At 40.8% G+C, this 24,319-nt stretch overlaps 1 protein-coding gene across 3 annotated transcripts in view; it reads right to left on the bottom strand.

Annotated features, from left to right (window-relative positions):
* Positions 1-24,319, bottom strand: part of LOC134909504 (probable cation-transporting ATPase 13A4) — a 293,601-nt gene that overhangs the window by 185,451 nt on the left and 83,831 nt on the right. For all 3 annotated transcript variants that reach the window (XM_063916441.1, XM_063916439.1, XM_063916440.1), the window contains 4 exons: positions 20,524-20,681; positions 17,298-17,486; positions 9,597-9,658; positions 3,117-3,267 (listed from right to left, as the gene is read on the bottom strand). In XM_063916441.1, the coding sequence (XP_063772511.1) occupies positions 3,117-3,267; positions 9,597-9,658; positions 17,298-17,486; positions 20,524-20,681 (560 nt within the window). The remainder of the gene's footprint in view (positions 1-3,116; positions 3,268-9,596; positions 9,659-17,297; positions 17,487-20,523; positions 20,682-24,319) is intronic.

Here is a 24,319-nt window from a genome sequence, read left to right as displayed (position 1 = left end):
GCACTACATTCCCCTATCCACTGCACTACATCACTATACTACATCCCCTACACGCTGAACTATATCACTACACTACATGCCCCTATACACTGAACTACATACCCTATATACTACACTACATCACTACACTACATCCCCTCATATGCTACACCACATCAGTGCACTACATGCCCCTTTATACTGTAATAAATTACTACACTACATACCCTATATGGTACACTACATCACTACACTACATACCCTATATGCTACACTACATCACTACACTAAATCCCCTTATATGCTACACCACATCAGTGCACTACATGCCCCTATATACTGCAATACACTACATACCCTATATGGTACACTACATCAGTGCACTATATACCCTATATGCAACACTACATCACTCCACTACATACCCTATATGCTACACCACATCAGTGCACTACTTGCCGCTATATACTGCAATACACTACTACACTACATACCCTATATGCTACACTACATCACTACACATCCCCTTATATGCTACACCACATCAGTGCACTACATGCCCCAATATACTGCAATACATTACTACACTACATACCCTATATGGTACACTACATCACTACACTACATGCCCCTATATGCCACACCACATCAGTGCACTACATGCCCCTATATACTGCAATTACTACACTACATAACATACATAACTATACTACATCCCCCTATAAGCTACACCAAATCCCCCCATCTGGGAGGTAAAGCGGAGGTTAATACTGATAATTGGGAGCACAGTGCCAATAATAAAGTCTGTCTTTAAACTCACCACAAAGCTGCTGTAGTGATACTCGGCAAGATGTGATGGTTGTCCAGGCTTTTAGTTTCCACTGTCGAGTGGATAGCTAGCAAAGAGCCTTTTATTTCTGTAACATCGGTGACTGCACCTGTTAACAAGCATAAGCCTGGGGCATGGTATCCTCTCAGAGGTGTGTAGCCGGCAGCTTGTTATCAGTTGGTGCCGTGCTGGCAGCCGGGATCATAGCCTGCTGAAAAACACAGCACCAACAGCTCACTTCTATAGCTTGCACGGTGCACCGCACGCTAGTCAGAGCACTGCATGGCATAGAAGAGAGTTTAAGACAGTAGCCGGCATAGGATAGATCCCAGGTACTGGAGATCACCCGCACAGCGTCAGAGCCAGCTGCGGTCAGACAGGTGGATCAGAGACACTGACCCGGGAGCCGTTTGCTGTCTCACTGGAGCAGCACAGCACTGCCGGTAAAAAAAACAAAACCCAAAACCCTGCTTCTCTGAAACTCCTCAGTGCCCCTTCAAATCCTGCACCCGGGGCACATGCCCCCTTAGCGTCCCCCCTAGTTACGGCCCTGCCAAAGTTCATTGTTATCATAATAAATTGTATTTTGGAGAATAGCTATCTTCAAATATAAATCCTAGAGTGTTTTTGAAAGCAGTTATTATAATACTCTATGGGGCCCTTTCTGAATTATCAACCTAATTTGGGTAGAATCAATTGAACATTCACTTTACTTGTAGTTCCATTTAATGCAGTACTTTTACCATCAGCTATGATACTGTAGGTGGCCAAACATAGTATTTTATTCTTGTTTCATCATATTTATACACACAATACATCTGTATAAGAAATAAGATATCTATTAAAAGTTGTTTTGCTTATTGTCAGATTGAATTGAATTTCCTTTTTGAAGAGTAAACCCACAAAAGACTCTACATTTTCTTTTTCTTGTAGTCACAGTGAATGTATGTGTTCAAGCTTTTTCCAAATCAAATTTGTCCAACTTTTTTCTTGCAGTTTTATTTTAAAGTATGTACTGTTAAATATGCTGCTATTTAAATAAATGACTCATCATTAGATAAATACACGATCTGTGAACATATTTTTGCTAATTGTATGTTTGCCTTCTCTCATTGAATGTCCGGAGAATTCTAAAATTTAGGGATTTCACAAACTTGCATTAGAAATATAGAATTTCACAGCAAATAAGGACCACTTTGCCCATCTTGACTGTCCTAAAAACACATATACATGCACACACTTACACACTAGGTTTTTTTTTTTCAAGAGCCAGTTAACCTTCCAGTATATTATTGGATTGTGGGAGGAAACCAAGGTACCTGGAGAAACCCATGCAAGCAAGGAGAGAATATACAAACTCCACACATGGCCATTGTGGAAATCAAACCCATGACCTCAGTGCTGTCAGGCAGTAATGCTAACCATTACACCATCCGTATTGCCATCATTGAAAGCTATGTCTTGCTAATACTTTATCCAATTGTAAAACATATACTAATAAAAGGTGATTGAGTTTATTCTTAGTGCAGGGCCTTAACCTGTGGGAGCGGAGTTTGACAAACTTGTATAGAAGCATGTGAAACATATAGCCCTTTTCCACTAAACTCCCAGGATCAGCCCAGGATTTTAAACATGGGCCCTCATTCCGAGTTGTTCGTTCGCTAGCTGCTTTTAGCAGCAGTGCAAACGCTAAACCGTAACCCTCTGGGAGTGTATCTTACCTTAGCAGAAGTGCGAACGAAAGAATCGCAGCACTGCTACAAAAAAAGATTGTGCAGTTTCAGAGTAGCTGCAGACCTACTCCTACCTTGTGATCACTTCAGACTATTTAGTTCCTGTTTTGATGTCACAAACACGCCCTGCGTTCGGCCAGCCACTCCCCCGTTTCCCCAGCCACTCCTGCGTTTTTATCTGGCACGCCTATTTTTTTTCCGCACACTCCCCAAAAACGGTCAGTTAACACCCAGAAGCATCCACTTCCTGTCAATCACTCAACGATCAACAGTACGACTGAAAAGCGTCACTCGAGCTTGTGTAAAACTGATTGTGTAAAGCCTGATCGCTGCGCTGTGAACAACGGCAGCTAGCGATCAACTCGGAATGACCCCCGTGGTCTGAACCCGGGTCAGACCCTGTTTACTCCACACCTTCAACTCAGGTTATTCCCGGGTCGACCCCGTTTACACTGCACCTGTTTGTAGTCTCTCTGTTTTGTCGGCACCTGAAGATGACATCATCCATTGAATAATCCAGGTTATTTTTCTTGGACCCTGAGCAGTGTCTGAGTTATAAAAAAAAAATCACTTACCCAACCAGTTACTTCAAACATCTTCAAGTCCAGTGGATCTCCCTGTAATTTTCCATCCAGCATGATAAGTGAATGACAGGTAGTCATTGATTTAAGTATGTGGGACCAGGTCAGAGTATGAAAAGAATTGAACAAAATCACATCCTGAAAACTGAAAAAATGTGTGATGAATATTGTCTGGCGGTGTAAGTATGAAATCCTTAAAGATCACCGGCGAGATGTAATGATGCCTGAGTCCGGTTGCTGTGCGGGATGCCGGCCGAACTCGGACATTTTTTGAAAGGGGCAATCACTTATGAGGCAAAACCATGCCTTGTAAGTGATTGCCCCTTTTAAAAAATGTCCGGGTTCGGCCGGCAGCCCGCACAGGTGGCATTACATCCCGCCGCATATCTGATTTTGTATAATATTGAAATGTGATATAACTGACTAGGTATCAAACAGGAACCCCCATGAACAATATTTTAATTGACCTTCAAATAAGTAAAGAGCATTCATTTACTATTAGAATGTGGAAAGACCTTTCCAGCCTTGTCCATGTTTAAAAAACAACACAAAGAAATATATTGTAACTATTTACATATAACTAAAATGACAAACTACACATTATAAAGAAAAATTAAGTTTATGATTTATTTATTTTACTTCTTTTAAATCTACAGTATTTGCCCTTTCCATCTCTGCTCCCCTCTATGGGGTCGACCCAATTAGGTGTGAGTTGGGTTCTGCAAGCTGCTCCCACGACGAACTGAATACAATTCCAAATTCACATTTGCTTTTTTAGAGGAAATTTGTGTACCTGAGGGTGTGAAAAGGAAGAGAAAATTTGTAATTAAAAGGTAAAATGTAGGGACTTATTTCAGAACCCCTTGGCCAGGGTCGCTGGCCAAGGAGGGTGGGGTTGGGATGGGTGCTGGCCGGCATGAGAGCCTGTCAACAGGATAGAACTATTTCTCCCTGTAGTCGAAGTGCCTGCCTTTCTATGTTATCCGCTCACAAATTTATCTTCTCCCCACTACTTCCATTGGCCACGTGCTGCTCAAGAAATGTGAGCTGCTGCTGTGGCTGTACTGCACTGCCAGGTGCTCATGTTTAAACCGTGAGGTGTACACTCTTCGCCACTGCCCCTTCCCCTTAAAATCTGCCAGCTTCTGCCCACTATTGTGCGAGGTCCCACCTCCTTGCTCCCTCAAGTCCCCACCCCCTCCCACTCTCATACTCCGCTCGGCTAGTCCTCCCATGCAGCGATGTGTAAGGACCCCTCCTGCCCATCCCCTTCCAGAGTTCCACACCTTCCCTCTCTCCTGCTCTGCTGTCAGCATGCCTGGTCCTTCTCCAACCCTGCAGCAATGTGTAAGAAACCCTCTCCCAGCCCCCTCTCTCTCCTGTGCTGCCTGGCTCGTCCTTCTCCCCCAGCCTGCAGCTAGTATGTGAGGGAACATAGGGCTTACTGCAAGACTCAGAGCGTCAGTTATGTACCTGGGGTAGGCTGTGTATTTATTCATGTTATTTGGGAGGTGTAATGTATCTCAGGGGTCCATTCTTGTATTATATGGGCAGTGATGAGGATTGGGGGTATAGTAATGTAACCCTTGCAGCCGTAAATAGAACTGTCTGTCAGATAGGAAATAAGTCCTACATAACGTCAACTCTAATAACTCAAGGAACAAGTCAGGATTGAATAAAGAACAATGCAAGAAGCTATTTAAAAAGTCCCTCATGGCTATCATACCTCCATTGTGAGGTATATATGTGTACAAGCTGGACACATCTAAATAACACATACTGTTAGTGTATTAGAGGGAACCTCTTTAAATTCCAACAATTTGTTGAGAAAAGTAGTGGTGTCCTCTGTCCCTGCTGCTCTGCAGTCAATAATATTAACCTCTCTAACCTGTGTGCAACTGACACTCCTGTGGAACGCGGAAGCCAAACCCTGTGAAATGCAACTGCTGCGGTTCCCATGGTAACCCGGGTCCATGAAACCGGAAGTGCGGCTACTTGACCAGCGGAGAGGGGGTCTCCTGATTGTCTGCATGGCGGCAGGAAAGTATCTTGTTTGGGGGTATTTAGGAGGGGGGTTTTCTTATTGTGTATGTGTTACTGGTGTGGTCCTGAGAAATGGGCTGTGTCCCTGAAAACATTAGACTGTTTGCCAGGTCTAATACAGATCTTTTGCACATGTAAGTCTGCAGAGTGCATTTATTCATTGGATGTATATATATATATTATATATATATATATATATATATATATATATATATATATATACACACACACACACACACACACACACACACACACACACACAAGGAAAGGCGTATAGGCACTCACCACAATACTCATTTTAGGCTTTTTATTGTAACTCACAAGTGTTTCATCATACAGGTGACATCTTGCATAGCTGTCGCTGTCAACGTTTCGGTCCCTGCTGGACCTTTGTCAAGACCAACAATACAGGGTTAAGCAGTCATCCTGGAGCCCATATCACAGGTCTGTACCAAGTTGCCTTATATACACACAGTACCCAGACAGACACACCCACAGGAAGTAATTGGTAGTTCACCAAACATCCTTATTAGAACCTTAATTCTTTATACCAACACTTGCACAAACTAACACAGTGCGTAATTAGAACTAAAGAGACCTGTGATATGGGCTCCAGGATGACTGCTTAACCCTGTATTGTTGGTCTTGACAAAGGTCCAGCAGGAACCGAAATGTTGACAGCGACAGCTATGCAAGAAGTTACCTGTATGATGTAGCACTTGTGAGTTACAATAAAAAGCCTAAAATGAGTATTGTGGTGAGTGCCTATACCCCTTTCCTTGTATATTGATTGGCTGATTAGCCTTTATGGAGCACCGCCTAAAGTTTATATGGCAGCAGTGAGTGTGGACACTACTACGTATATATATATATATATATATATATATATATATATATATATATATATATATACAGATGGAGCCGAGCTCATCTGAGGTGGCTCCATCGCAAAGCAGCGGAACGCAAAGCAGCGGTGTGACTAGGTGATCCGTCTGCCTAGTCACGCTGGGAGCGCACAGAGATGCTCTCGTTCAAGTGAATGGGGCACGTGCACGTCACGGACATGGTGGTAGGCAGGCCCAGGCACAGATGGAGCCATGATTATCATGGCTCAATCTGTATATATATATATATATATATATATATATATATATACATACGCACACACATACATATAAACACATACTGTACACACAAACACATGCACATTCTGGAGTCTCATCTAGTAGCAGTGTATTGTAGATACTTAGGGAAGATAGAGGGCTCAACATTAAGGACCGCCCCCTCACGGCAAAATGACGCGATTAATGGGTACAAAAGGAGTGGGCGGGGCTTAAATGACATAATTCTAATGGAATTTAGTCATATTCGCTCTGCCCCCTCCCCACTGAACCGGGAATCGTGGCAATTTGCTGTGAGGGGGCGGAACTTTGTAATATCATGTCTGCTCTCTCCTGTCTGTCGGGGAAGAAGGGGTTTCTGTGTACTCAGAATATCCCTCTCCCCTCCATGTATGCGCTACTTAATGGAGGATCCATTAAATTCCTATTGCACATGTGCGGTGGCCATTTTTTTTACTGCGGCTGGAGCTCCGACAAGGGACATCGGAATGGAGTAACAAAACATTGGTGCAATGTGTGCAGTGTGGGCCCCCTCTGGACATGGATGCACACATTGCATCTATTATAGTAATGCCAATGAGTATAGTGTATAGAGGGGCCGGTGATGTAGTGTAGTGTAGGGTATAAGGATATTTTGAATTGGGGGTACTATGGTGTGGCCATGCCTCTTCCGCATGCTACCATGCACCTTTTTTGGTGCACGATGAAAATATGGGGGAGTCAGTCCCTTACTTTGACAGGGGCGCTCAGAAGCCTAGATATACCCCTGCCCCTTGGCCATCTCCCCTAATGACTAATTAGCCATTTGGAAGGCTCTAATTAGCTTAATTGGGCCAATAATTACATGTCATTATTGTGGGTTAAAAAAATAGCCTCAAATTACACCAAAATCAACTTTTCCTTATGTGTATGCATCTTAAATGTAATTATAGATTTCAACGAAAAATAATTTAATTTTATAATTTTATTACTTAGAAAAAAATTGCACAAATCTGCCATATGACACCTTTTAAGAGCAACCAATACTTTCCTTGTGCCCAGTAACATCCTGCTGTATGATTCTTGTAACAAAGTTGTCACATTTTTTGGAGTCCAGGAAGGTCTTCCCAGTTTTTCATGCACCTCTCCCAGGTCATATTTTGTAGAAAATGTGCACATTCTTGGCTTCCATGAATTGGCATTTCTACTTAGAGCTCGTTTTTCTTCGGTATGCGCATTTGTGCGAAGTCTGCGAGTTTCATGAAACAAACTCGCATTAGCAGACTCACACCTAATTGGATTAAGTCCTATGTCTCCAACCATAGCTCCTGTAGAATGTAATCTCTCTGTGGGTTCCTTTTGTGGTCTATACTGTATATAATTGTTTAATATGCATATTGTAATTATGTATATATTTAACTTCATAAACTTGTCTATTAAATGTCCTTTATGATCTCTCGTGTTTTGTAATGTCACTGTATGTTCTATCATATGTACTGTGCTGCAAAACCCTTGTGTCAACGGGTGTGGTATGCAGGGCTGCAACCAGAAATTGTGGGGCCCGAGACTGACAAAATAGGCAGGCCCCCCCATCTCTCTCCTCCGTCCGCTGTATTGTCCGTTTTACCTTACCTTTACATTGTTATATATACATATATATATATATATATATATATATATATGTGTATATATATATATATATATATATATATATATATGTGTATATATATATATATATATATATATATATATATATATGTGTATATATATATATATATATATATATATATGTGTATATATATATATATATATATATATATATATATATATATATATATATATATATATATATATATATATATATATATATATATTTCCAGGTCTGCCGGCACTCCAATTTTATATATATATATATATATATATATATATATATATATATATATATATATATATATATATATATATATATTGCAGCAATTCCCGGCACTCAAAAAGACAAACAGCAACAGCCACAGTGCCCTCCTCAACGGATTCTGATACAAATAGCAATGGAGGCGGCACTCTTTGGACTTGTGACAACAAATGGACACTGTACCACCACGTACAGTACTAACGTTTCAGATAATTTAATCCTTTATCAGAGCACTCTGATGAAGGATTAAATTATCCGAAACGTTAATACTGTACGTTGTGGTACAGTGTCCTTTTGTTGTCACAAGTCCAGAGAGTGCCGCCTCCATTGCTATTTGTGTATATATATATATATATATATATTGTCAGATACGTCCACACTCACAGCACTCAGGGACTTGAGTAGAGAAATAACGATCAAGGCTAAAATACAGAGAAAGAAGGTTCTCAATCTTACTCTCCATAAATCTTTAGAAGCATGTGTGCAAATCCTTCACAGGTCTCCGCCTGTCAGCCGCATCCCGATGACGTCCAAAGCGCACAGCAGGACTCACCATGACAACTTCGGCTTGCGCTCCCCAAGCGCAGCCACATCACCATGGCAACCTGTAGTCTGCATTTCACGAACACCGGAAACAGCGGAGTGCACCAACAGATGAAAGTACTCTTTCATGTTTTTATTGCTTACTTCTCTTTTTTGTGCATAGTTTCTCATGTTCCCTCTGTTGGTGCACTCTGCTGTTTCCAGTGCCCGTGGGTGTGAGGAGGGGGTGTGAGTGGGGGGTGGCAGTCCGCGGGCCCCCTCACTGGCCGGGCCCAGGACTCGAGTACCCGCAGACCCCCCCTGATGGCGGCCCTGGTGGTATGCAAGGTCGAATACACAATGTCTAGGTCGACCACTATTAATCAACAATAAGTAGGTCAACATAGTTTATAGTTCTACAGGGACTCTAGGTCGACATGTACTAAGTCGATATGAGATTTTTGCACTTTTTTTGGTGTTGTTTTCTCCGTACAGTGACCGGGATCCCCAATTAGTGCACCGTGTCCCCTCGCATGGCTCGCTTTGCTCACCATGCCTTGGGCAAGGTTCCCATTTGTAGTCCACGTGGATCGTAAAATATGGGAAAGGTAAAAAAATGAAAAAAATTTGATAAAACTCATGTCGACCTTTTGTCATGTCAACCTAGAACATGTCGACCTAGAGTCCCTGTCGACCTAGAAACCATATCAATCTACTTACTATCGACCAATAGTGGTTGACCTAGACAGTGTCGACCTAAGTGTGGTCAACCTAGAGACTAGATACCGTGTCACCATACCAGAAAATTGACAATTAATAATAACAATAACAAAAAGAATAAGGATTGTGGGATCATCTGTTACATATTTTCCTATTGATTAATTACTTGTAACTTACCGACTGTTATCACAAGGAAGAATGCCATATAAATCTAAGATGTCTTCTGTCAAAGTGCCTGTCTAGGTAAATATAAAAGATACATTTTATTTCACTAAAGTTGATACTCCATTGTATGTATTACAGTGTAGTGTAGACTTTTACCATATGCCCACTATTACTATTCGTACAGTTGCTCATTGTGAGAAGCTTGCATTCTAAAGTGATAGCTTGGCTTTTTAAGTGAATTGTGAGTTTGAAACAACAGCAGGTAAGTTAGAATACAGAAAAAGGTGAGTTTCATAATACAGAAACAGGAACACAAACCTTTGGCAATTCCATTAACATATGATACAATGTTTGGGCTAGTGCAGTGCAATGGATGTACTGCATTTGTTTTGCAAGAGGCATTATGGAGACTCAGCTGCTGTCCAATCTGTGAGGGATTTTCTCTCCTGAAGAAGGAGATAGCTAAACTGCATGCTAAGATTTGTAGGATGTCTGTGTCCTTGAGGCCTCCACTGCTTCAGAGATCCACCAGACCAACATTCAGCCTGGACTACTGTGGGCTCTCCAAGGCAGAGATTTCCAGAGGGACACAGATACCTCCCACAAACTGTGACACTGCAAAACTCATATGCTGCTCTTGCAGGGCTGGAAGATACAACTAATAGAGGCACTACAGAACAGGAGGATATGGGGACTTCTACTAACTATAGGAACAGGTAAAGGAACAGGAAAATTGCATTTCCAAAAAGGACTGCACTTCTCTTGGGAGATTCCATTATTAGAGGAATACATCTGGGAAATGCAAATAAAGTAGAGAAACAAATAAGGAAACAGCTCCAAGGGATAAAGAGCACATGCTAAGATATCTGAAGGCAGCAAGAAAAAATGGAGAAGTGGATGTCATTGTCCACCTAGGGACAAATGACCTGGCTAATGCTGAACTCATGGCCATAAAAGGTTAATTTAGGGGCAGATGTATTAAGACTGGAGACAGCATAAGGAAGTGATAAACCAGTGATAAGTGCAAGGTGATAAACGCAACAGCCAATGAGCTCCTAACTGTTGATTTACATATTGGAGCTGATATGCTGGTGCGTTTATCACCTTGCAGTTATCACTGGTTTATCACTTCGTTATGCCTTCTCCAGGTTAATACATCTGCCCCTAATTTAGGTAGGCTGACCATGTTATCTCTTTAACCTGAGACACTCATGAATTACACAGGTTGTGTGGATGCTCAAAACCAGGTGAAATGCAGGCTTTTAGTCAGCCAGCCACAGAACCTGTGTAATTCATGAGTGTCCCAGGTTAAAGGGATAATATGGTCAGCCTAATTTAGGAAGTTAGGGACTGCTCTGAAGCAGGTGGCAACCACTGTAACTTTTTTTCGGAAGCATTGCCAGTACACAGAGGGGAAGACAGAACTCATTGCATCAGAAACATCAATGTTTGGCTAAGAACATGGTGCAATGAGGAGAGATTATAGGCCATAGTCACACCATCTGGCAAGATAGGAGCTTATACAAAAGTGATGGCCTGCACCCATCTTCAAGGGGAATGAGAATACTAACTGAACAGTTTGGATGCTTCATCAAAAACTATTTAAACTAACAGAGGGAGGCAGTGAACCAAATAGGAATAAAGAAATATGTTCCCCAAGCCCAGAGGTATGGTTTCTGCAAGCAGAGGGAACAGGAAGCATATCAACAGCAACAGAAGATAATTCAAATCAAAACCAAATAAACATAGGCAGAGAGAAGAAAATACTGTAGCTAGGAACAGGAAAAGCACAAACAAAACTCTAAAAGCTATGTGTGCAAATGCTAGGAGCTTAGGAAATAAAATCCCAGAACTAATTGCAATAACGACAAGGAGTGATCTAGATATTGTGGCAATTACAGAGTCATGGTGCAATGAAAATCATGACTGGGACATAGCTATACTGTGATAAACTTTATTTAGGAAGGATAGAATGGGAAAAAAATCAGAGGAGGGGGAGCAATGTATGTAAAAAAAAATAATAATAAACACTACCTTATTACAAAGTATTAAAGAAAAAACTGAGGCTCTTTGGGTGACCATAGAAACAGGGGAGAAGTCGATTTTTCGTATTGGCATGATATACAGGCCACCAGGTCAGAACTGGACAAGAACCATTTGCAGGACATAACTAAAATGGCATTGGAGAGACTTTAATCTTCCTGGTAAACTGGGAGGTGTCTGTTGCTAGTTCCACTAGAAGTAGGGACATTTTAAGTTCCCTTCAGGCAGCATCCCTCTAACAATTGGTGAGGGAGCCCACTCTGAAAGATGCAATATTAGACTTAATACTTACAAATGGATACAGAATAATACAAGTGAATACAGAATATCGGACGTAAAAGTGGGTGAAAACCTGGGATCCAGTGATGATCAAGCAGTATGGTTCAGCATAAATACAGAGACTGACTCATCCCATACAAAAACAAAGGTGTTAGATTTTAGAAAGGCTGATTTTGTAGGAATGGGAAATGTGTAAACAAGTCTTTGGCAGAGTGGAGGAACTTGGAAGCAGTGTAGGGGAGGTGGGAAACATTAAAAAGTGCAATAATAAAGTCAACAGACCTTTGTATCAAAAGTGTTAGGAAAAACACAAGGAAAAGGAAGCCAGTGTGGTTTACAAAAGAAGTAGCAAATATTATGAAAGCAAAAAAGATGGCTTTTAGGAAATATAAGCAGACACAAAATAATGAAGACAAAGAGATATATCTTGTTAGAAAGAAGGAGACTAAGAAGGTAATCAGATGTGCAAATGCACAAGCTGAGGAGAAAATGGCCAAGTCAGTGGGTAAAGGAGGCACAACTTTTTTTTTAGGTATATAAGCAAAAGAGGAAAAACAAAAGGTGGAATAATAAAACTAAAGACAGAGACTAGGAGTTTTGTTGAGGGAGACAATGTAATAGCAGATCACCATAATAATTATTTTTGCTCAGTAGTCACTACTGAAAGAGAGGGGAAGGGGCCACAGTTTCAGGGATATTCAGGAAAATGAAACAAGTACAGTTACAGGGGAGAAGGTCCCAACATAACTCTCAAAGCTGAAAGTGGATGTGGGGATATAGGCAGAGGCTAATACTGTATTTGTGGTGTTTCAATCTTTATAGCGTTTAATGTACTTTTTATTCCTTCTGTTCCCGTGTCTCTCTGGCTTGGATCACTATTACCCCATGTGTGTGTTCATCCATTAGCCAATATATTCTGAACTATAATCTTACCCAGGTAAATACAGGTGTGCTGTCATGTTATGTTATTGTAGGAGAATGCCAGTCTGTGTATGAGGTTACAAGTATCATGGATAATCCTGTGATCCTTATATGGTCACACAGGAAACAGATTTGAGATCCAGGTAATGTCTCTCTGAAGATGCCCCTTCACAGGGGACAATCAGGACTTAAACCAATTTCCCTGTCATTGTTCCTTCTGTTTACTGTCCTCTTTTCCATCCTGGTCTCTCACAGACAACGCGGAGCCTGACCCAGCATGTGGTCAGCAGGAGAAGGCCAGCTGTGGGAGGGAGTAGGGAAATACCTGAGGTGGGATACCACCAATCAGGAACCTGCATCTCCTCCCCAGGTGAGCGCAGCATGATGGGCATTTGGAAGGTTTTAAAAGAGGTTGCGCAGGTCAGCTCTCCATGTTAGTTGCAGGACTCTGGCTAAGGGGTGATTCTCTGCCAGGGTACCTTGTGGAACGCATCAACAGTGCTGTGTGGACTTATATGTACTTACTACTGTATGGACTAATCTGCTATCACTGCTGTGTGGACTCAGTGATAGTTCTGCTGTATGGACCTGTTTATCTGGAACTTCTGCGTGGAATTGCAGTGGACCTAAATCCTCTACTGGGACTTACTATCTGGACTGCTACCTGTATACTGTTTCTGGGCTATATTTACTTCTGTTTCCTGTGAATTATCTACTACTGTGTGCTGTGAGAAATAAACCATCACTTTGGTTTCATCGGCTCTGGGTCTGAGTGATTAGAAGAACCCCGTATCCTCACAGTGGACAAATCTGTGGGGCCAGATGTCCAGTCCACCCTGCATGTCTGGCCCTGCCCCCCCTCCCCCGACAAGGGTGCAAAAGCATTGCACAGCGGTGATGCTTTTGCACCCGCTGAGTAGCTTCCTGTCAGTGCAGCTCCTGCACTCTGGCAGGCCGCTACTCATCGCATCCTGGGTTGTAGCAGCTGCATGTGACATCACGCAGTCGCCACGGCCCGCCCCCGCAATGGTCCAGACACGCCTGCGTTGTCCAGACTGCGCCCCTCCAAAGGCGTTCTACCGCCGTTGGCACGCCCCCTACCTCCCCGTGACAGCCTCTGTCTGTCAATCAGGCAGAGGCAATCGCAGCCCTGAGATGCTTTTATCATCTCACTGGGCTCCCGGGCACTCGCTCAGCGGGCGCACTCCACAAAAGAATTTAGACTACATTAGCTGCCGCTGCAGCGATCCAGTCTGAATTAGCCCTTCTGTTCCACATCACAGACTGCTAAATAATCTTGAAATCTTGGGATTGGATACTAAGGTTATTGAATGGATAAGATCTTGGTTGCAGGATAGAAAATAGAGTGTTGTGGTAAATGGAGTACATTCACTGGAGGGAAATGTTGCCAGTGGAGTATCCGAGGGATCTGTACTTGGACCAGTGCTTTTTAATATCTTTATTGGTGACATTGCAAATGGCATTAAAGGGAAAGTATGCCTCTTTGCAGATGACACAAAGATATGCAACAGGGTAGACACACCAGGACGGGTAAAACAAATGATTGAGGATCTAGGTAGATTAGTGGAATGGTCAAGAGGGTGGCAATTACAGTTTAATGCCAAAAAATGCTAAATCATGCACTTGGGTCTCAAAAATCCTAAGGCTAAATAAAGTATTAATGGCACTATACTGGAAACTACTGAGGAGGAAAGGGATCTAGGAGTCACTATTTCAGGTGACTTAAAGGCAGGTAAGCAATGTAACAAAGCAATGAGCAAGGCTAGTCAGATGCTTGGCTGCACTGGGAGAGGAATCAGCAGCAGAAAGAAAGAAGTAATAATTCCACTGTATAGGTCATTGGTATGGCCTCATCTAGAATACTGTGCTCAATTCTGAAGGCCATATCTTCAAAAGGATATTAATACATTAGAGATTGTACAAAGAAGGGCAACTAAAATGGTGAATGGCCTACATCACAAAACATACTCAGAAAGACTACAAAATCTCAATACGTATAGTTTGGAGCAGAGAAGGGAAAGGGTGGACATGATAGAAATGTTCAAATATATCAAGGGTTTTATCAAGGTACAGGAGGGAAACATCCTTCAAATGAAGAGAAGCAGTAGGACAAGAGGACATGCACTGAGACTGGAGGGAGGTGGGTTTAGGGGAAATTTGAGGAAAAATTACTTCACAGAAAGGGTAGTAGACAAGTGGAATAGCCTCCCATCAGATGTGGTAGAGGCTAAGACAGTAAAACAATTTGAACATGCATGGGATAGACATAAGGATATCATTACACAGAAATAAGGATCAAATAAGGATTGAGATAAAAATATGGTAGTGTGTTTTTCCACTTTAATTTAGAGTGTGACTCCAAATCCAGACCTCCATGGGTTAATAAATTTGATTTCCATTGATCATTTTTGTGTGATTTTGTTGTCAGCACATTCAACTATGTAAAGAACAAAGTATTTAATAAGAATATTTCATTCATTCAGATATAGGATGTGTTAGTGTTCCCTTTATTTTTTTGAGCAGTGTATATAATTTGTACAAGTGATGAATAATATATCCGTAGTCGATCAGCTGGTGTGTACACCCGAAATGTTTGTGAACGATGTCGATCACAGACTTATTAGGTCGGTCCTGCATCTCAGACAATGTGATATATCTTGAAGATCCTGTATATCGGCATGTCTGACTGTGACTATGACCGTCCCATATTCCGGCAACAGGAACCACCGACAGTGACATCACGGCTGGCCGCCAAATTGTTGTGTCTGGACTGACATATCAAGCTGCGGATTGGTAAGTGTTTATGCTTACCAAACTGGCTGATGTGTCAGCAGATCCGGCAGTTGGTGAAGTCAGCCGGGTGTGTACTCAGCATAAGACAAGTCAGTCTGTTTATCATAGGAAGAAAAGCCCTAAGGCACATGTATAAAGCTAATATTGTTCTTAAAACAAATGTGTGCAGTTGTGCGGCTGGGTCTGAAACCAAAAGTAAAATTATCCCATATGCTCATGTGACTGAAGGACCATACATACCCCTGAAAAATTATTTCTTATTGGAGCAATTTGCGCATATGCAGAGGGACAAGGATAACTCAGAGGTGAAATACTGTAAGTGTCTTCTTACAGCTACGGTATTGTTGGAGAGATTTTCCGTAGCTGACATAAGCAGTAGTAGAAAAGTTATACTGTACTATCATCACAAATTAATAGAGACCTAGATCTACTAAACTGCTACTGATATTGTATGTAATCTTACAATCTACACCAAAGAATGTTATAACTGGCAGAAGAAGCGATCATGAGTAGATATTACTGTCATGTAACTGGCTCATGTACATTCATGTGTCACCGCTGCTGCAGAAATAATGAATCCTTTAACATTTAGGGTCTGATTCTGAGTTGCATGCTGTGCCGATATTCGTGCAAATGGTTGATGTTTTTCACCTGTGCATGTGTCTACTTTTCTAGCATGCATCCTACGGTGTGTACGCACAGAGTTGTAGTAGCAGGTTACATACTATTTACCGGAGGGCAGGATGCCAGCTGTCAAGATCCCAACAGCAGTACCCTGACCGCAAGGATCCCGACAGCTGGCAAATTGATTGCATCCCATAGTAGCACTTGATGAGTATTTGTATTGGGCATCCCTGGGAGGTGGCTATTCAGACATACAGAGATGCACTGTCTTACTATGGGAGTGTCGCAGGCATGTCGCATAACTCAGTTGCTTAATCACGCACACTGGAGGCCATTCTCTAATGGAGAATCTGCAGCTAGCATGAGGCTGGTGCAAGTTTCAATGAAGTGTTCAATGGTAGCATCTAAAGATGCACACAATAGTATTGCTGCATATGGACCCTCCCTCTAGTGCCTAACACTAACCTTAACTCCGGTACTTACCTCTGGGATGTGACGGGATTAGGGCCGTCTGGATCCCGACTGCTGTAATTATGACCGCATACCACCGGCATCCCAGTTCTTACATTCAGATGTACACATGTACACCAGTAGAAGGACTGATACTCGCATAAGTATAAAGTTGCAGACTTGACTAAAACTATCACAACAGCGTGCGACTCTAAATCTACACATTATGCCTGGTTCATGTATTTCTGCATCATTTACTACATGCAGAATTTTATTTTCTGGATTTTCTCCTTGGGCTAGGCTAGGCCTTTATCATCATCTGGCATAATTGCCTATATAGTTATCTTTGTTTATCACATACATGTGCTAAATCCTGTACTGTAGACACAGTCAAGAGGCATTCTACATACAAAGCCCCAATAAAAACATATCTGCCCAATTATATAAAAGTATTTACAAATGGAAATAACAAGTCCACAAAAACTTAAGGAATGTGCTCAATGAAAGACTCAGCAGGGCATGTCCAAGCTGATGGAAATTGTCTATGGAATGTGTTAAATCACACAATAAGATTAAACTTACTTTATCAAAACATATGAGATTTAGTTGCCCGGCTACATTTATCCTTTGAGGACTGATGCAGAAAATGCCCAGTTTCTTCAGCCTCGTCTGAGCATAGAGAAGAGCCAGCGTAAGAGAAGCAGGAATAGCTGGGTTCACAGAAACGGTTAGCATCACAAATGACATCAATACTATGTCATGAACACTGGCCTATGGGTTAAAAAGATGTGAAAGAATTGATAATTAATTATGAAAATAATGCTCACCATAGATTAACAGTATGCACTGTTTTTAGGCCATATTTGTTTAAACCACAAAAGCAAAGGATGAATATATAAGTATAGACAATTTAAAAAATATTGGCACACAAAATGGAAAAAAAATAGTACATAGTTTTGTTTTTATGTCATTAGGGAAACATGCGTACCTAGCTCAATACCTGAGATAATTGTAAACATTTATTATGTATTATTATTACTATTATTATTATTATTATTATTATTATTATTTGTTGTTGTTGTTTTTGTTGTTATTATTATTATTATTATTATGATTAGATTTTTGTATCAATTGATAGGTGTCTACTAATGAGTTTTTCAAACCAAAGCATTGATATAACAAACAGAACAATGTGATGTTTAGCTTCATGCTACATGAGTGTGCATGGTAGGAGTAGGTACACAAATGTAGTGAGCTTGGGATGGGATGGGTTGAGCATTGCCCTTTTATACAGTAACATGAAAAAGGCAAGATCCAAACTGCTTGTGACATGTCAGAACAAGAACACAAAAATATGCAGAGCAGTATGTTGCAGTGAACCCTTCCCTTATACAGTTATCTGGACAGATAATGTAACTTACTGTACAAACTAAATATATGCTACATACGAGGGGTGTGCAATCATTTTCCTGGATGCACAAAAAAGTATTATATTTACCATCAAAGTGAACATTACATTTTTTCAAAGTTTTTCCAGAGGTGTCTATGCAAAGTTGTATGGGCTCAAGCCACTTGCTGAAGCAGCTGAACCAGTCTGAAGCAAGTATGTCTTCTACATGCTGGATGAAGGTCTCCACTGCGACTCAAAATAAATCCTATACATCTTGTGCTTGATTTGTGGGAATACAAAGATGTTTCAAGGGGCCCGGTCAAGCTCCTGGATGCATTCATGGGCCTGAAAATCAACCACTTTCCTTGAATTGTAGGCAGGTGCATTATGGTGATGGAGAAGAGCACCACAAGCGCAAGTTCTTGGACAGCACCTAAAAATGGCTTCCAGCACTTGTGGCAATCATTAGTTGGCATACCAGTCAGCTGCACAGCTGCGCTAAGCTATTCACGGAGTATCAAGTGGATGGATCCTGATGAGATGTCTATCTCTTTTTCTAACTGGGCCATGGTCATCCTGTCATCTACCTCAACTATGTCACGCACAGCAGCAATGTTGTCCTCATTATGGCAGACACCGGCCGGCTGCAGTGCTCCTTATCTTAAAGGGACCATCTCCCACGCCAAATTTCTGCAAACCACCCAAACACAGTGGGTTTAGGACGGTGCTTCCTTCCCAAAAGCAGCTTGCAGTTGGTCGGTACTCTCCTGCTAAACTACTCTTGTAGTCATAGTAGATCATGGTGCTCCATAATGAGTTTGTGAAGGAAGTGAACATGCTGACTTCTTCGGTGTACAGTGCTGTTTATGTACAGTACTGTTCTGTGCCTTTACATTTCACAAGAACATTAGTCAGATATTACAGTTAACAACCAGACAGTCAGATTGTGTCTACTCTACCTATGCACTACACATCTGGAAACTTACTGCACCTCCCTCGTATACAGCAGTTTCAATATTTTTGTACAGCTGCATAAATTTTGACATATTTCGGGCAAAGTGAACATCTGATATGCAGACAGAGGGTTACTGAGAAATGAAGTGGTATCATACCACCATGGGAAGTCTGCGGTCAGCTCAGGCTTCTCGCTATGAATGGCCACATCAGATTAGTGTCACAGCATCGTAAGCTGGACAGTTCCACCATTAGTAACTGTAAAAGTTGCCTAGGGCATTATAGCAGGAAGAACAATGCAGGAGCTGATTTTCTTATTTCTTCTATTTATATTAATAACACATTGTAAACTTTTGCTCAAAATTAAATGTTAAGGAACTTGTAATGTCCAAGTCAGGTAAGTAATCTATAATTCAACAGGTATACATTCAGAATCCCAGGATACTGACAGCCAAGATCCCGAAGGTAAGTATACACGGTACAGTTAGTATTTGGTTGCTGGGGGGGGGGGTGTTAGTTATAGACTTTACCCGGGGGGGTTGGGAGTCAGACTATAGGAGGAGGTTAGAGTTAGCCGTGGGGAGGGGGGGTAGGGTTAGGCACTACTGAGGAGGGTTTAGGTTTAGGCACTAATGGGGGAGGGTTAGGGTTAGTCTGCGGAAAGGGAGGGTTAAGGTTAGGCACTAATGGGGAGGTTAGGGTTAGGCTATGGTAAGGGAATCTTAGGGGGCTGAGGGGGTAGAATACTTACCTCACACCTGTCGGGATCATGAACATCAGGATGCCGGAGTTGGTATTGTGACCGCTGGCATCCCATCCGCCGGGATCACATACCGATTCCATTCTAAAATCTAAATTTGTTTTGTTCATTGCGTACCAACATCAATATTCAAAATATTGACTAATACAATGTTCTGCTAAGCATCCCAGACCTTTATTATATCTAATATTACTATACAAATGTGGGTGTTGTTTTCAGTTTTTGTCGTCTCTTTACTAAGCTTTGGATGGAGATACAATGGCCGGAGATAAAGTACCAGCTAATCAGCTCCTAACTGTCATTTTTCAAACCCAGCCTGTGACATGGCAGTTAGACACTGATTGGCTGGTACTTTATCTCCATCCACTTTATCTCCATCCAAGGCTTAGTAAATAGACCCCTATATTTGTTGTTACATATATTTATGAATGTAGCTCCATGAAGAAAGTTTAGAGAACACAGAGAAGGATTAGCTTTGCTGAATACATACTTTTAGGCTCATTTATTAATGAGTGATACATTTCACTGTGAGTGATACATTACAACAGCTCCTAACTGTTATTTATCAAACACAGTCTGTAACATGGCAGTTAGGAGCTGATTGGCTAGTGCACTTTATCACTTGCAGTGAAATGTATCACTCATTGATAAATGAGCCTACTTACGTGTTGCACTGACTCGTTTGTATGCACAGGAACACTTACCTCATTCTTTGTGAAGACAATCGCTGTATAGATAACTACAATAATAGCAATAACCACGAGTCCCATGAGGAACCTAATGGCATCTCTGTGCAGCTTCACATCGACTGGCTTGTTATATAGAATGGATCTCATTAGGTCTCCCTTTGCTGTATTAAATCCTAATTAAAGATGTTTTATGTTATTGACATCTGTTATTCACACCACTAGATTTTGCTAAATAATCACTTCACAATAATACAAATGTTGCATTCCTTTTTAAATCTAATGACTAAATAATTATATAGTGTATCATAAATCAGAATTAGTCGCTTTGAGACACTGAAGCTGTTTTGTCTTGTGTAACAGCAGTAGTGGCATACTAGTTATTAATTATGTGCAATAATTAGTCCTCTTCACTGGAAGTTGTTTATATAGGAAAACTTTGTGGGGTGATTATGAACACACCAATAGGTATGAGAAATTGAAAGATATGGGAGTACAGGAGTCATCAGATCATACATCTCATGATATCAAACAACGTTGTTTTTTAGAGAGGGACAGGGAGACCAATCATCAGAGATCTCCAATACGGACACTCCCCCTAGCCCCAAGGGGAGAGTATGATGGGATACAATGGAAAAAAAAAAAAAAGAGACAGAGAGGTAGAAAGAGGGGAACTCGAGGTGGAAGACTTACCAAAAAAATCCAAGCAAAAATTCACGATGGAATTGAAAACAAAAGGTATTTTTAATTTGTCCTCCAAATCCCTTTCCTCTGAGGAAACTTTACTACTGAATAAGGGGTTAAGTTTTGCACCAATTATGAAACCAAACATCTTCGATCTGTTTGTGGATCTTAATAAAATTTGTGAGAACCCTCAGTAGAAAAAGATATTTTGCAATGAAGGATCTTCAGAGGAAGGGGATTGATGGTGTTCCTGTCATCTTGGATAAAAATGATCAGGTCCCGTTGGATATTTTGGAATCTTTATTGTCAGAGAATGAGGAACTAAATTTAGAAAAAATCTATGATATCAATAAAACACAGAATAAGGTATTTAAAAATCCATCTAACTTCTATCCTTTGCAATATCAAGGCCCTTTTGTAGAAAGTTTCTATGCATCCACATTAGAGGAATTTAGAAATATGTGTCAAAATCCATGTTCTTTTAAGAAAAAGGATAATCTATCCAGACGAGAAAGACAGGCACTCAAGAAACTTATGGGTGACCGGGACATTACGATTTAACAAGCTGACAAGGGGGGGGGGGGGGGGGGGGGGACTTGTGAACCAGAATACACAGGATTATTTAGAAGAAGCTTGGAGACAGCTTAATAACGAAAAATTTTATAGGAAAATCTCCACTAACCCTACGGTTGAGTTCCAAAAGGAACTAAAAGCCATGTTGGATAGAGCATTAGAACAGGATGTCATTTCAAAAGATGAATGGCTCTTTCTATTCAATCGTTACCCAGTGACACCGATTTACTATCACTTACCAAAGGTGCATAAGTGCCTCGAGCGCCCCCCCCCTGGACGCCCGATAATTTCTAGTATTAACTCCATGACATCGAATCTGTCAGCATATGTTGATGCACAATTGCAGGGACATGTATCATCCTTAAAATCCCACATTAAAGACACCACACACTTGCTACAGAAGTTAGAAAGTGTGGAATGGAAGAGTACGTATAAACTCTTCACATGTGATGTTGAGGCGTTGTATACGAATATCCCGCATTCTATGGGACTGACCGCGGTAGATTATTATTTGAAACAAGATTTGTCACGGTCTGATTTATCACGGGAGTTTATTTTGGCAAATATTTAATTCATATTAACTCACAATTATTTTTTGTTTGACACCCAGTATTATTTACAGACACTTGGGACCGCCATGGGGACCAGGTTCGCGCCGAGTTTCGCCAACCTCTATATGGGGCTTCTGGAGGAATGCCTCATATTGGGTGGCGGATACGGTGCGAGCCTGGTCCTCTATGGGAGGTATATAGATGATTTATTTTTTATTTGGGATGGGGATGTGGAGTCCATCACAGGTTTTGTTGAGCACCTTAATTTGAATAATTTTGGTTTAAGATTCACGAGCACTTTTAGTGATAAATATATAAATTTTCTAGATATAGCGGTCAGTATCATAGAAGGTGAGATTCGTACATCAACCTACACTAAAAGTGTGGATTGTAATAAATATCTTAATTACCATAGTTGCCATCATAGAAGATGGAAAGAGAACATCCCCAAAGGACAGTTTCTCCGACTTAAGAGAAACTGTTCCCGAAAGGATGTTTTCGAGAAACAATCGGTTATAATGCATAAGGCGTTTGTGGAACAAGGATATCCAGAAGACCTGCTTTGTAGAGCATATAAAGATGTGGAGAAGATAGATAGAGCAGTACTCCTAAAGAGTAAGACTTCTAAGAAAATGAAAGAGGATGTAGGAACCAGTTCTTTGGCTTTTACAACTCAATTTAATTCGGCTGCACAACAAATCAAAATTATTGTTGAGAAAAACATGCGATTATAAGAATATGATAAATTTTTAGCCCCTTTACTAAATGATAAAAGAAAGGTAGTATTCAGGAAGTCTAGGAACCTAAAACAAAAATTAGCCCCCAGTATGCTGCAGAAGAAGAAAATAGGTGACACTTTGGGCCAAAATAATACACTAAATTGGCTACCACCAAAACCAAAAGGGTTTTTTAAATGTGGAAGAAATGGATGTATCACCTGCCCCTATGCAGAACATAGGAGTATTGTAGTTATATCACATACAGATGGGATTTCCCACCCTTTGGAGGACTTTATGAATTGCCAGTCCTCCTATGTGATTTATGTTCTTACATGCGGCTGTGGAACTCAGTATGTAGGCCGTACTATCCGTAGTTTAAATGTTAGGTTTTTAGAACACAGGAGAGGGATAGTTAATAAATGTAAAAGCCATAGTGTACCGAGACACATATTGAATTGTGAGAAGGGGGGATTGAAAAATCTAAAAGTAAAAGCAATTGAACAGATCGGGGCGACTATAAGGGGGGGGGGGGGATCGTTACCGTGAACTCTGTAGAAAACAGGCATTCTGGATTTTTAAGTTGGGGACATTGGTGCCGCAAGGCCTTAATGACTCCATTGAGCTAAATAACATCTAAGGAGACATGTAGTCTCCAGCACTAGTTCATGTCCTGGTTGTAATGTTATTCTTATATTAGTTTCATCCATAGGATTTATTAAAGAATAGAGTGGAGAGAGTATATGAGGTCTTGAATATTATTGACAATTTATCAGAGGGGGAGAAAATTAGTATCTAGGGATCTATATGTTAATTTCTACCTGTTTTGGGTGTGCTTTTTCCATTACCATGTTATAAGGTTATTGCTGATTAAACATAATCGGTAAATGAGTTTTTTAGCATAAATTAAGCAAAGAAATTGAATGAAAGAAAGTAAAATCTAATTTAGTGATGATATCAGGGGTTGTATTTATTGAAACCATTGAATAAATAAAAATACAAATAAAAATACAAATAAATATGAAACCTACATCAATTAATGATTAATTCGAAAGGGAAGGTTTAGTAACAAAATGATGTTTTATGTGTGTCAGCTCTTGAAGTAATAGCCCAACGATAAGAACTCATGGTAGTAATGATAATGTATGTTATATTTTATTTATGAACACTATTTTTATATATTTGAGTATGTATACTGCTAATTACAACCCCTGATGGGGAAAGGGTTAATGCACAGGTGGAAATGATGATTACACCTTGTGAGGATAAAAGCAGTGGATGAGGACAAGG

The sequence above is a fragment of the Pseudophryne corroboree genome, chromosome 4 (assembly GCF_028390025.1).
Source record: "Pseudophryne corroboree isolate aPseCor3 chromosome 4, aPseCor3.hap2, whole genome shotgun sequence".
NCBI classification, from domain to species: domain Eukaryota; kingdom Metazoa; phylum Chordata; class Amphibia; order Anura; family Myobatrachidae; genus Pseudophryne; species Pseudophryne corroboree.
Note: the sequence above shows the minus strand (reverse complement) of the source record. Positions and strands in the feature narration are given on the sequence as shown.